The 15,073-nt window shown below is 47.0% G+C and overlaps 1 protein-coding gene across 2 annotated transcripts in view; it reads left to right on the forward strand.

Moving 5' to 3' along the window:
* The window catches only part of INSC (INSC spindle orientation adaptor protein), a 120,202-nt gene that overhangs the window by 85,889 nt on the left and 19,240 nt on the right, over window positions 1-15,073 (forward strand). For both annotated transcript variants that reach the window (XM_044260906.1, XM_044260907.1), the window contains 2 exons: window positions 10,032-10,203; window positions 14,125-14,303. In XM_044260906.1, the coding sequence (XP_044116841.1) occupies window positions 10,032-10,203; window positions 14,125-14,303 (351 nt within the window). The remainder of the gene's footprint in view (window positions 1-10,031; window positions 10,204-14,124; window positions 14,304-15,073) is intronic.

Genomic DNA, 15,073 nt, shown 5'->3' on the forward strand with positions numbered 1-15,073 from the left:
CCTCTGGCTCCGAGTCCACATTCTCGGGTCCCCAAACAAAACTTGTCCCCAGCTTAGGGGTTCATGGGGAGAACCCGGGCCAGACTGTCCTTGGCCGCAGTTTGCTGAAGACCCACAAGCAAGTTTTCTAATCCCCACGAAACTCCGTTTTCTCATTTGGCGGAGGGAGGCTTGTGCTCCCCGGGGACCGTGTGACATATGAAATAATTTTGGAAGACAAATGTGGTGAACAAATGTCCGAAGCGGTGAGCAGGCCGGGCTGGGAATTCTAGGGCCTCTTCTCCAGGGTTGGGTGTGTGGTGAGGGGGCGACGTCCCTCGTTCCTTGAGGAGTTGCCTGGGCGCCTGTCCCCCCTGGGAGTTCACAGATGGAGGCCTGCGCTTCTGTGCAGGTGGGTGGTGGGCTGAGGAGGCACAGACTCAGAGAAGTGCATTTCCCGCCTGTCCCCCAAGCAATCTGGTGAGAGCAGAAAATAAATAAGTCCGATGTAAACACAATGCCGGTGCTGGGGAGGCAGGAAGCTGGGCCACGGGGACGCGGGGTTTCCTGGGGGCCCTGGACAAGCTGTAGAGGAGCCTGCACCCCCCACGCTGCTTTCCCCTTTGGCTTCTGAAGTCTGGAGGTGAACTGGGGAAAGGCAGTTGCTGGGGCAGGAAGGGGAGAAGCTAAGGAGGCTGAGGAGGTGGCAGAAGGTGTCGGTGTGGGGCAAACCTGACTAGGGAGGACCCACTCGCATGGAGAGTAGGCCCGCTCTCACAGCACAGAGCCAGAACCACTGTCCAGAGCCAGAACCACTGTCCTGCCCCGGCCAGCAGGTGACTGGCTTGTGGTCCTCAGCAGCAGAGACAGAGAGACAGGGAGAGGGAGGGGAAATGAGAAAGAGGAAGAGGGAGGAGAGATGGTTGGACATGCCCACGGAGAAAGAACAACATGCAGGGGAGTTTCATTCTCCTCTGGGCTGCTTCAGAGGTAGGAAGCACTTTGCCACTTAGCCATAGCTGGATAGGCAGTGCCCCCAGTATCATCTGCTCAAGGTGCAGAGTGGCCTCGCAGGGTGGGTTTCATTGTCATTCTCCCGATGAGCAATAATTTTGAGCATTTTCCCACATCCTTATTGACCCTTAGGATATTTTCTGTGAAATGTCTGATACTTTGGTCCGTTTAAAAAAAAAAAAAGACTTCTTTGTCTTTTTGGTACTGAGTTATAAACTTGGAAAAACATATTCTACGTATGAAACTTTTGTCAGGTATATATCTTGAGAATATACATTCTCAGCCCGTGGTCTGCTCTTCCATTCTCTTAATGGTGTCTTCTGATGAATAGAAAGGCTTAACTTAGATAAAGTCCAGTTAATTGATCTATTCTTTCATAGTTTTTTGGAAAAAAAAATGGGTGCTTTTTGTGTCCATTGAAGAAGTGCTTATTTAAATCATAAGAGACTCTTAATCTCTGGAAACAAACTGAGGGTTGCTCGAGGGGAGGGGTGTGGGAGGGATGGGGTGGCTGGGTGATGGACCTTGGGGAGGGCACATGCTACGGTGACTGCTGTGTATTATGTAAGACTGATGAACCACAGACCTATATCCCTGAAACAAAAAATACATTATATGTTCATTTTTAAAAAATATAAAAACCCTTAAAAAAAAGTGTTTGTTTACCCCCTAATCATGAAAGTATCCTATATTTTCTTCTAGAAGCTTTATTGTGCTACACTCTACATTTAGATCTCTGATCTATTTCAAATTAATTTTTTTAGTGGTGTTTGAAGTTCAGTGTTTTCCAAGTGATATCCAGTTGTTCTAGCATCATTTGCCAAAAAGACTATCTTTCACCATTTAATTAAAGAGGTGCTTCTGTTGTTAGTAAAGTGAGTCTGTTTCTGGAGTTTTTTCTTTTTCCTGTTCCATTAGTCTTTTGTCTATCCTTGTGCCAAGATGACACTGTCTGTGTCCCTGTAGTCTATAGCAAATTTTAGAATTTAGTAGTATAAATCCTCTAAGTTTGTTCTTTAAGATTATCTTAGTAATTCTAAGTTATTTGCCTTTCTCTGTACATTCTGGAATCCACTTGTTAATTCCCACAGAAATACCTGCAAGGATTTTGATTGGGATTTCTTTAAATTTATAAATAAATTTTGGGATTATTGACATCTTAGATAATATAGGTTTTTCTAATCAGTAAATGTAGTATAATCTCTTTATAGAGACTGCCTTAATTTCTTTTAGATATTTTTTGAGTTTTCAACATTTTGCATGAGTGTCAACATCCTGCATATCTCTTTAAGACTTATTTCTGGGTATGTTTTATACTTATTAAGTCCTATCTTAAAATTCTTACGTTCTAGTTGTTGCTGATACATAGAAAATACAATTTTGAATATAATGGTATATAGACTCTTTTGGATTTTATACAGATTTGGATTGTGTTCAGATTGTGTACACAGTCATGGGATCTTTAAATTATGAAAGTTCTTCTTTTCTGGTGATTTTATCTTTGTATTTCTTTTTCTTATCTTATTTCATTGGCTAGGGCCACTGTAAAATGTGAAATAAGAGTGATGATAATGGATATCTGTCTTTTTCCTGGTTTGGGGGAATTCCTTCAAAATTTTATTTACTATTTCATTATTAACTGTGATATCATTATCACTTTAAGGATTAGATAACAGGTTCAGAGAAGGTAAGTAACCTGCTCATTTCACCAAGTCAGCAAGTAGCACAGGTGAATTGTGAAGCCACACTTTTCTCTCTCCTAAGATTGGGCAGCTTCTACCATACCACAGGTACATCTGGGACAGGGGTGCTCAACCTAAGATCCCCGTTGGAATTAGTTGAGGAGTCTTTAAAAATATTGATACCAAGACTCTATCCCAGATCAATTAAATCAGATTTTCTGGTGGTGAATCCCAGGCATTAGTAATTTAAAAACTTTCCCAGATGATTCTAATCATCTGAAAACCCAGGCTAAGAATCTCTGGTCTAGAAGCAGTTTTGGTACAATTCCCACCCAAGCTGTGCCCAGGAGTGCTTTGCTGAAAACTTGGTGTTTTTACATTAGCACAGTCCTGCTAACCCTAACTCAAAGGGAAGTGAACTTGTTCTTGCTGGTCTTTTGATCCTCTCCCAAACTCCTCTCCTTCTACCCCCAAATGCCTTCAGAGCATCTGTTTGACAATCTACTTTAAGGAAAATCATCTGCCTGACAGGGAAATTATTTTTTATTGTCAGTAAAATAAAGTGATTCTATCTCTGGTTTTACTCTACTGCAATAACTCATCTCTCTGTACCTCAATGACTTCCTTAGCAAAGTGGTTATAATCCCTTTCATCCATTGTCCCCTTCTCTATTACATATTAATGTTTGTTTTATCCATTTTGACACTGAGCTTTTAATAAAAAAATTCTTGTTTGAATTTGGTAGCAAAGAAAGTTGAGGGGTGACTGGGACATGTTAGCTTGGAAGAGGATAATAAGACCCTTTCAGAGGCCTGTTTTACTTTCTGTAGCTTTCTACAGAGCTGTCGGCTCTACCAGCACTCCTTAAAACAAATATCCCATTTTATAAAGTGAGCCTTTAACCCCTTACATTGTGCACAGATTCTCTGTTGGAACTTGCCCTGATCTGGTTTATACCCCGCATTCAGATCTTGCTTCTGATGGGTGGATTCATTTATTCCACCCAGTGCTTCTCCCTGTGCCTTGGCCCACGCTTGTCTTTGTTTCCTTGGGCATGACATTTGCTTCCCTCTCTGTGATTGGCTTTTCCCTCTGGCTATATCCTGAACAAGCAGATCTGTCCTGCGTGGTCCCATGAGCAGAATTCCCACAGCTTTGTGGTCCCCACTTGTCTTCCCCACCCCCTGCAGACTTCAAGTGTCTGAGTGGACAGACAGATGAGAGAGGAAATCCGGGGGTCTTTAGGTGTTCTTCCTCCCCTGTGGCTGAGTTGCCACCACATTCGTGTGATTCTGTTTAACTGTTACAACCCAGCAACCTTCTGCCTTTCCCTACCATGCAGAATGGAACTGGAAGATAGCAACCCAGCACCAGTATATATGGGTCTTTATGTACTAGCCAGTATCCTTTAGATATCTGCATTAATGCCACCATTGATGCTTTTCTAATAATTAGTAGGAGGAGAAGTTTGCTCATAAATCTGATGTAATGTTTACTGTGCATTTTGGGTTCTACCAGCTCCCTCTGTGTCCAGACTCCAGGTGCATCCGCCCTGCTGCTCAGGGGATGACCAGGCCATACCATCCTCATCACCATCTGCATGCCCTCCCATGAGGAAAGCCTGGCCTTGGGCCCAGGCCCATCCCATTCCATGTAAAAGCTAATTACATATAAGTGCTTCCAGCAGCAATTTCTTTAGAGATGTGAAAGTGCTTTGATTAGATTGTTCTCCTGGCATCATTAAGTTTATGTCCAGGGATGGGAAGTGGTGGTGTGAGGATGGAGACTTTCCAGAAATGGGACCAGTGTTTGAGGAAGCTGGCCTCACGCTGGGCCACTCCTGGGGCCAGCATAGGAAATAAGCTAAGCATCCCCCATTGACCTGACCTTTTCACTCGCTTCTCCCTTCATTGCCTTTCCCAAAGGCTGTCCAGAGGGGCACAGGGCAAAGGGTGAGGAGACCAGGGAATTTCGGCCCTGGCAGTAATGTGTTTCATGGCCTTGACGAACTCTTTGCCTCCGCAGTGCTCCATCTCCCCACCACTCAGCCTGCTGTGTTAACTGCCATGTGTCAGGCTTCAGCGGGGTGCTGGGGACCAGAGATGATTCAGTACAGGAGCTGCCCAGAGCAGTTCTCCTCTAGTGCGGGGTGGACATATAAACTTATGCGGACAGCCCGACACAATAAGTGTGCTAGTTGTGATCAGACCAGAGTGGTATGGCAGCTGGAAGGACAGAGACACTCTGTGGGAGGCAGGCATGTGTTCACAGAGGAGGTGACGTCTTACCTGAATCTAAGAAGAGAGTTGGGGCAGGGACTGAGAAGATGACAACTCAAGCTTTAGGTGAACTGGGTTTGAGGTGCCTAGGGAATATCCAGGCAAATTAATTTGGGAGTTAAACATAAAGTGATTGAGTGGCAGGTTGGAAATGTAGATGTGGATCTCAGGGAAGGTCGGGGCTGGAGAGCTGGGTTTGGGAATCATCAGAGTGAGTCACTGAGGCCAATTGGCTTGGGTGCTCTTGACTGAGATGGTACAAAGGGGGCTAATGGGGGAACCTGGGGTAAGCTACCTTAGGTGCATGCAAAGGAGGGCAGACTGAAGGAGCAAACGATAGTGGTAGTTAGCTAGGGAAGAGATGAGCCCACCAAATGGGGTATCATGGAGTCCCAGGCAGGAGAGAGCACCAAGGTGGAGAGGCCAAGTCAAAGAGGGACTGGGAGGCTGCCAGACAAGTCCCTAAATCCTTTTTAAGCATGTGATTTTTCTCTCTCTCTTTTGTCTTTTATTTCTCTGTGCATCTCTCTGTCTTTGTTTCTCCATCTCTTGTTTCATCCTGATTCATCTTTGTACCAGTGCCTAGTTCAGGGCCCGTCATAAGGTAGGTGCACAACTAATGTTTGATGAGCTATGAAGAGATGCAGAGACTATCCTACTTTTCTCTTTATTCTCCTCTGAGAGATTGTAGTTATACATCTTATTGGTGCTGGTCAGGAATTGAAATAGGAGTCACTCCTCTTTTAAAAGTTCTAGTTCTGGGCTGCATGAGTTGGTGCTCAAACAAGTAGGAAAACCTGTGGGCTCCAACCCAGAGGGCTGAGGTTCCCAGTGGGGTCTCAGTCCTGGGGGGGCCCTACAGAAAGGTGAGTAGGACTCAGGGCCCCAGATCTAGAGATGTCTACAATCATCAAGTGTGGAAGAGGTTGGATGATGGCACAACCATGTGGCAGATATTTTACCTGCATTATCTTTGTTAACTTCCAATATCCTCTGAGGTGCGTATTTTTACCCCCACTTAGAGATAAAGCCTCAAAGTAAGTACAAAGATTGGGCAGGTAGTAAGATGCAGAAGCAAAATGCAGTCCCAGGTAGGTGTGACTCCAGAGCCTGTGCATGTTCTGATGCTACAGGAATGGGTTCAGGCACTGGGAAGCCTAGAGCCCAGTGGTATAGTCCCTCCAGGCTGCTCACTGTGATGAGCTGGCTGGGTAGGAGTTGCTGAGATGGTGATGCACACAGAGATCAACTTGGGCTAGTGGCATCTTGCTGACATCAGGCAGAGTGGCACATCATTATCATCAGAGCCAAAGGCCCAGGAAATTGGTCCAATGTGACAATCTCCCAAATAGAAAAATGGGCAAAACACATGAACAGGCAATTCATAGAAAAAGTCCAAATGGCAAAAACCAAAATCAAAAGCCAAACCTAATCAAAGTAAAATGGAAGTATGAAAAGGTTCTGAGCTTCTTTGTAGAAAGTGAAGACATGCATATTAAAATACAAATTCTGCATATCCACCAAACTGGCAAAAATTTAGAATCTGACACTACCAAATGTTGGCAAGAATATGGAGTTAAGTGAGTTTATACATTACTGATGGGAATATAGATTGCTACAGCTGTTCTGCAGAACAACTTGACAACATTAATAAAATTAAAGATGCGCAGACCCTATGAGTTAGTAATTCCACTCCTCGATGGAGACCCCTACAGAATCTGGCATCTGTGCACCAGAAGACACTTAGGAGAATATTTACTGTATATTATACAGCATATACAGAATATTATTATATATTATAGCAAAAACTGAGAAATGACTCAAATGACCATCGATAAGATAATACATAAATGAATCACAATCAGTTTATACAATGAAATACCACCCAGCAGTGAAAATAAATGGACTTTAGCCACAGGCACCAACAGGAAGGAGTTTCCCAAACATAATGCTGTTGGGGGGATAAAGCAAACTGCTATATTCAGTATGATACCATTTATATCAAGTTCAAAATTTTGTAAAGCAATATACATGCAATCAATCTCTAAAGAAAACAGGGAATAATAAGCACAAAATTCAGGGTAGTGGTCCATCCACCAGGGAACAACAGAGGTATGAGATCAAGAACTGCATACTGGGGGCTTTCTCATGTTATTTTATTCCTAATAGTAGAATTTCTGGATTCTGGATATTAGGCATATACATACACACGGATAGGTGTTCGTTTTGATATTTTTATGTATGTCATACATTTGCAACACACACACATGTATTCTCTTTGGAAGGGATGGTATATTTTGTAATTAGCAAGGTACCAGAAGAGATCTGAAACATAAGGGAAGCAGGACAGCGGGCAGTTGCAAGGACAGGACACCACAGACATTCTTCTCTGGGAAATCCAAGGGCAGAGAGGAATCAGGCTCAGTCAGAGTCACTCTCTTGAGGTCAGGAATCTGTAGACTCCAGGAGCTGCTCTTTCTTTCTGGAGCTGCTCTTTCCTGCGGTGGCCTTTGCTCCCAATATCTCCTCTGTCTGTGATGCCTTTACTCATCTAAAGTGTGTGTTCAAGTCTTTGGCTAGCTGTCACTCGCTTGCATTTACTCCTCCTGTGCCCAAAGCCTGCTACTACATGTGAGGCCTGAATGAGCTGTCGTCCCCAGGCTTGCAGAGTGTCCAGGGTGACAGAGGACTCAGACAGACAGGGGAGACAGAATCACATCACAGTGGTGCTGCTCCCAATTGCTGGGGCATAAAGTCATCTGTAAACCTTGTTAAAAGGCAAATTCCAGGCCTCCCCAGAGTCTGAGTAGGTCTGGGTGGGGCCCAGAATTGTGCTTTGGAGAAATCCTCAGTGAATTTGGTGCAGCTGGTCCTCAGACACCTCTTGGACAAACAGTGTGATGAATGCGGTGTTGCTAGCAGAGCTCTGAGGGCCACCACCCCAAGCTGGGATGTGGGCATTAAGTCAGAGTGCTTCCAGGGGCCTCCCCAGAGGGTGTCCTCACGGGAAACCACACTGTAAAACGGCTATTTGTGAATGAGCCTCCTGCTTCCCTGCAGGGGCTACCCAGCCCTGGCTTACCTCTGCTTCAGGAAAATCACACTCAGTGGGTTTGCTGAGGAGCATTTTGGGTTGGGAAGCAAGCCTGCTGTCCAGCCGTTGATGGCCCAAGCCCTTGGATATTAAACATTAGCCCCTGGCCTCTCTAGAGTGTTTAGAGTGGCCCATCTCTAAGTATGTATTGGGGACTAGGTTTAGGTCTGGTTTGGGCCTGACCAGCACTCCCAGATGGGTTTGGGAATGCAATTCTATTTGCCTCCAAGATCAGACTGAGGAGACCAGATAACTGAGACCCTTAGCTGTCACAGTGGATAGTGCTGGAAGGGGGAAAGGGATAAGGGCCAGGCAGGTCTAAGAGGTTTCTTATATTGGCAAGCTGCCAGTAGGGCTGCTTCCTGTTTCGAGGCCCAGAGCAGCCCCCTTTGCTTACCTGGGCCCCAATGAGGTCCCCTCTGAAGGCCCCCTAGTCAGATGTCTGGCATGAGTCCAGTACTGCCAGCGGCCAGCTGGCTGCTATTTGTTCTTTTTTATTAGGCACTTCCAGGTGAGTTTTATTGTGGACAGCTCCCCCAGCTCCTGTTCCCACATTCGTCTCTTTCTGAGTCTGAGATTGCCAAAGGCTTTTACAGCTAATGGGCCTTACAGCTCCCAAGAGCCATTTAAGGGAGGCCCAGAAGTCAATGGTGGTAATTAGTCAAGAGAAACACTGACCTCTGGAGAGCTGCTTGAGCTGAGTGGCAGGAAGTGAAGGTGTACGGACAGGAGCCCCAGGCCTGCAGCAGGCCCGGAGAGCATTGGCATGGGGGTCTCCTCACTTCACCTCTCCCTGGTTCTTCCCGCCATCATCCCTGCCCCCCCACTCCTAACAGGGGGAGGACTTCTGGGTTCTTGATGACACCGTCTTCAAGCAGGCTGGTGTCCTGGGGCATCTCAGGGGCAGCAGGCACCCTGCTGAGCTAACTCTGATACGTTACTACCCACCACCCCGTCCCCTGCCTTTCTCCAGAAAGCCTCATCCACTGATGCTTGATGAGGCAGGGATCTGAGCTCAGCTGTGACTTCTCAGGAGGCAGTATGATGTCCTGATAGAAACCGTGGGCTTTGAAGCTAGACAATTTGGGTTCAAATTCCAGACCAACTTGTTTTAAAGTTTGTGATCTGCAGCAAGTCAATGAATTTTTTTGTGTCTCGGTTTCTTCATCTGTAAAGTGGGGAGACTAATCACACTGGCCTCTGAGGCTTCTGACAAGGAGGAAATGGTATGCATACTGCACTTGGAGGGATGAACCCTTGATAAGTAGAAGCTATTATTGTGCCATGAGTAAGTAAGTCTGATGGAGGCAGAACTGGGAAGCTGAAGCCTTTATCTGGCATTCCCATCCCACCACGCCCCAGTTCATTCCTCTCTGGTTAGGCAGAGGGAGCAAGCCTCTAGGGGAGCAGCTGTCTTTCTAGAGGGCAAGGATGGTGGAGCACGGGATAGGGAGGGAAGGAGGTTGAGCTCAGCCTAGAGCTAACCCAAGGAGGGGAGGAGAGAGCCAACACTTGTCAAGTGTCCTGTCTGGATTTGCATCACCTACTTCATCACCTTAACCCCCAACACCCTGTTGGTGGATGAGGATACAGAGTCTCGGAGAAGCTGTGACTATGGCCAAGTCATACGGTGCAAGTAAGAGGGGGCCAGGGCTGGAGCTCGGGGTATGGGAGTTCTAAGTGACTGTTCTTTTTCTGTATTTTGCTGTGGTGCATGGTCAGGGGTTAGCCCCTGGGCACTTGGCTTTATGCTTGCTATCTAAGAAGCTCGTGGGAGGTCACCAGTCTCTGCTGAAGCCAAGGGTAAGGCTTCAGATGCCAGACTTGGGGTCCTTCTGGGGGCCTTGCCACCAGGTTTTCCTGGCTCCACACAGAGTCCTGGACTGGCTGGACCCTGTGGGGGGCTTGTGTCTATCTCCACACTGTCGTGAGCAGTGGCGATCTTCTGGGATGTACAGGGCCGTGCCCTCTCTCCCCCTGCAGGTGGACGGCGTTCTGTGCTTGGCCGACATCCTGACCGATGACAGCCACTCAGAGGCTACGCGGGCTGAGGCTGCGGCTGTGGTCGCCCAGGTCACATCCCCACACCTGCCCTTTACTCAGCACCTCAGCAGCTTTCTGGAAAGCATGGAAGAAATCGTGACAGCTCTTGTCAGTGAGTCCCCCTGGGCGGGAGGGGACTGCTGTGTGCGTGGGACTTGTCATAGTTGTCTTCAGCGGGGGCCAAAGAGGCCTTCATGCTCTGCTCCATTACACACCCACACTCACTGCACCCCATGTAGCTTGCACTGATGTCACACTAGCTGAAATCCCACTGTTCATGCAGCAGAGATGGGAAAGAACTTTCTTTTTCAAATCTCCTATTAAAATGTATGCAGCCTTCTGAGAAGCTCTTTGAGTTAAGGTCACATTGGGATTAATGGACCTTTCAGAACAGAGACCAGGACAGGCCCCGTGGAGATGTAGAGGACCTTGAATTTTGAGGTTTAGATCCTTGACCAGAAAGACTCTGACGGGCTTTGTTCCTGAAGTCTCAGACTATTATAAACAATGAATGGGACAACAATGAAGGGGCACGTAGCTTCTCGGAAGGCACTGGTGCATGCCAGCCTACCACCTGCTACCCTACCCCTGGGCCCACAGCCCAGGGCCTTGAAGGCTTTGACTCTTCTGGATTCCCCCATTCAGACTTGTATACTCCTGGCTGGAGAATCATAGTCTGAGATCTAGAATACTCTCTTCCTCTAGCTTCCCTTTCCAAAACTGCTGAAGCTGAGGCTTCTCTAGATAAAATCCTCAGGAAACTTGTTTTGCAAACCACATCCTTCTTTTATAAGTGCCAGCAAGGGTGTGTGTTTCTACTTCTGCCCCTATCCCTGTCACTGTCTCCATGTCCATGTGTGGTTGAAACTGAATGAAAATTAGTCTCATCAGAAAACCCAGCCTTCACTCTTGGGATCATCAAACCAGGCCTGGGAAGATTTGGAGTAGCATGAATATAGGAGCAGCACAGAAACTGGGTTAGGAGTCAGAACATTCGAGTGTGACTTTTGTCTTTTCATTAATACACTCAACAAAGAGCTGTTGACCAGCAGTCCTGGGCAGGCCCTTCACAATTTTCCTGATAGAGAAAACATGAGGTTGGAGCCATTTCTCTCGAGTACTTCTAGCTCTAGAATTTTCAGATTTGCAAGGACTTTGATGACAGAAGAGTCATCAGTTACCCTGACTTTATGGCTGATTCTAGGCATGGGGGCAGTGGCACCCACAGGCCAGGCTGGGATACCTCAGTTTGCCAGGATCTACATTTCTTCAAAGTTGAGAAAACCTAGAAGCCAACTTTTGAAAGTCTTGGCTGGAGAGAACTCAAGAGAGCAGAAAGTTCAATGTTCACTCAATTGGAGAAGAAACCTAGGTCTAGAGAGGTTGGGGAACCTTCTTAAGGGAACATAACATTGTGAGGATTCACTTATGCCTTGAGTCTCATCCTCAATCCTCAGAGCCAGACAGGAAACACAAATGGTTGAAGAGGGCCAGATGGAAGAAGAAAATAAGAAAATTTGAATCCTGCCTGAAACTGAAAATCACGTGTATTGATGAAGGGTGGGTGGTGGTCACTGTTAAACTCCCCATTGATCAGTTGCCATGTAGGAAAGGCCAATTTTTAAAGACAAGACAAAAATCCTAAATTTTATTGAAAATCTCCCAATGTATAAGCAAGAAACAACTAAACATCCCCAAATCGCTATAGTCTAAATAAGCTTTCCAACTATTGCTGTTATCTCCATCCCTACTTTTTGGTCCAGGCTGGACTTCTCCCTGAAGAAGAGGAGCTTCTCTATTTCTTTCCCCCTGATGAAGATGCATTGTAGAGTCTACTCCAAGAGTCAGCAGATGGGATGAATTTCCTGGGCAGGACGCCAGGGCTCTGTTCTTTGGTGGGAAATAGCCCTCCAATTTCTTGCTATTCCCTGGAAACATTTATAAATGAGTCATTGGAATCCTCAATTTAATCTTCCTAACGCATCCCAGGTGACTCAGACTGTAGTTTAAATAAATGTGCACCCAAATTAAAAGGCACTTAGGTGGTTGTGTTAATAATTGCTGTGTTGGCGGCAACCGTGACTGCATGAGAATTAGTGTGGGTGTTTGGATCTAGAAGAAATCTTTACAGCAAAGTGGGCCAGTGACTCATGTGGTCTCACTTCAAACTTTGGGTAAAGGGAGGTGGCCTGGAAAAGGTTGGCTTGTCCCTGGGGTTCCTCCAAATTAGAGGAGAGGGCAGTCATTGGAAATCAGCAATCATAGAGTTCTGAATTCCTGGGCAAATCTGCTGCTTTGCCCTGGAGGATTAGATCAAGGTGCCAAGTTGCTTAGTTGGTCCCACCTGGGCTGAGGGCCACAGCACTGCCCAAGGGCAGAAATTGCCTCCCTGGTAGGACTGAAAGCTAAATATGGAGGAAAACCATTGGGGCAAAGTCAAAGAGGCCTAGCGACAAGAGGCAGCCTGGGATGCAGAAAGAATAGAGACTGAGATCAGGCCGACCTGCCTTTGAGTCTAGATGGTAACAATGACCCCGTAATCCTCAGTTCCCCAATTCTGGGAAAATTGCTTCATATTTGAATCCTCAGTTCTCCCACTATAAAACTGTGATAGAAAGTTGGATCATGGTGAACGTGGAGTGGCTTCAGGAGATCAACGGTACACAGCAGTGCCTGCACCAAGTAAACACTCAACAAATGGGAACATCGCTGCTACTATGAGCTTCTCTGAGCCTCGGCTTCTACACCTGCAAAGAGAGACCAGTCTTTGCTGTGTTAAGGGTGCTCAGAATTTAATGGTGCAGGGCAAGGCACACAGCAGGTGGCCCAATGAATATTACTTTCTGTTCCTGTTTAAGTAGGGACCAGTAACTGTATTCACTCAAAGGGACAAGAGGTGCCAGCTTCAATGTCAGAAACTGGAAGCACATTTTCCTGAAGTGTGGCTTCTCTCCCTGTGTTTTCATAGAGGTGTGATCAGTAGGAGAGTAACCTAGACGCAGCAGCACCTTGAATGGGTGCTCCAGTGGGAGCTGAGGGTCCGAAGTTGAGTCCACTGGAGTGGGTGGCTGGCATACCTTCTCCTGGGGCAGGAGGCCATTTGGGGTCAAGTGGAGCCCATGGGGAAATGTGTTAAATGGTGGAGAATTACAGGGTGTGGGGGATGTTCCCTCCTCTGCAAAGACCCATCAGATTCATCACTTGCAGATTAAAGTGGGGAGCTCTGGTTAGGTTTGGGTCATGGCCACTAGGATCCAAAAGAAAGAGCCTGACATCCCAAGGCTTGGTATAGGAATTTTCCACAGCCATGTGACCCTTTTCTTGGGACCAAAGGAAATCCTGAAACTCTGCTGATGGCAGCTGGAAAGGCAGAGCCCTTATGTTTTAACTTCAGCTTCTTTCTTAAGGCAAATTCAGGAGCAGTCCCGAGTACATTGCTGGAGACACAGACGGACTGGGAGCTCTTTCCTGCTTCAGGGCCTTTGTACATGCTGCTGTTCCTTGGGCTTAGCACATGTTCTTCCCCAAATACTCTCATGATTGCCTCATTTTCTCCTTAAACTCTCTGCTGTCACTTTCCTAGGGGAACCTTCCTTATGCACCCCACTGGGCCTTTAGTTAATCTCTTAGCTCTTGTTCTTTTTCTTTCTCGCATTAGAATTTGCAATAATCTTATTCATTTTTTTTAAAAGATAATTTCACCTACTACTAGGATGTAAACTTAACAGGGGCAAAGCCCTGATCTGGGTTATTCAACATGCCATCCCAAGGCACCAGCAGGGCCTGATGCACTGTGTTCTCCCAGTTAAGGATTAAATGGACACAGGAGTAAATAGAAGGCATACACAAGGATTCAAATCCTAGCTCTGCCACTTATGTAGACAGATAAGTTTCCCTCTCTGGCAACTGCTTTCCTATCTCTAAAATGGGTATCCTGCACAGACTTTCCCCCAGAGCTATTGCGGGACCCGAAGGAGATAATGGATTCAGGGGCCCTAGCAGGGAGGCTGATATCTTCCTCTTCACCATCCAGAACTGTGCCAAGAGGCCTCCTCTGGGGAAGTGTTCCTGCTGGCTTCTGCAGCCCTTGCCAACATCACCTTTTTTGACACGATGGCCTGCGAGATGCTTCTGCAGCTGAATGCCATCCGCGTCCTCCTGGAGGCTTGCAGCGACAAGCAGCGAGTGGATACGCCTTACACTCGGGATCAGGTGAGCAGCCCAGATGGGAGCAGGCCAAGAGCCTGTAGCCATGAAGACAGAGGTTAGGAGGTCAGGGCAAAGGTTCTGGGGGAGACAATGTGGGCGGGCAGCACAAAGCCCATCCTGTTAGTCACATTCTAGGTCAAGGAAAATGCTCTAGACATGCCTTGTTGCCCTTGGAGCATCTTCGTGAGCCCACTCCCCACCTCACTTTTCCCTCCTGACCACTGTGAGGCCCTCCTCTATGCCCACCCATGCCGGCATAGCCCAGGAAGCAGAGATGCCAGCAGAAGATCCCTGGGCTTCCTCTAGAATTCTGTGTCCCAGTCTGACGTTGTTCCCTGTAGAGAGTTTCTTCCTTTCTCTGCCTCCAGAAAGGCAGGGGTTGGAGCAGAGCCTTGATTCAGGGCCTCAACCCCTCTCTCAGAGTTTTTGTATATTTGAGCTCCACATAAAGTTTTGTTTGGGGAAAAAGGGTTTATGGCTAAACGTGTTGGAAAACATTGACTGAGGGGATTTTTGGAGCCCTGAGCTCTAAGGTGATAGAATTCTATCCTGTCCCACCCCGGTCATGCTCAGAATCCTATGTCCCTACCAGCAGATGGGGGTGGTGGATCAGGTGGGTGTTAGGCCCCTGTAAATTCCACCAGGTGCCTGAGCCGATGATCCCCCCAGCCTCCAACCCCACTCACCCCTCTCTGCCTCTTAGCTCCAGTCTGTTTCTCCCATCCCCAACACCTCGTCAAAGCTGCCACAGCTTCCTCTTGGACCCCTGCCCC

This window comes from Neovison vison, chromosome 7 (assembly GCF_020171115.1).
Source record: "Neovison vison isolate M4711 chromosome 7, ASM_NN_V1, whole genome shotgun sequence".
Classification (NCBI taxonomy): Eukaryota; Metazoa; Chordata; class Mammalia; order Carnivora; family Mustelidae; genus Neogale; species Neogale vison.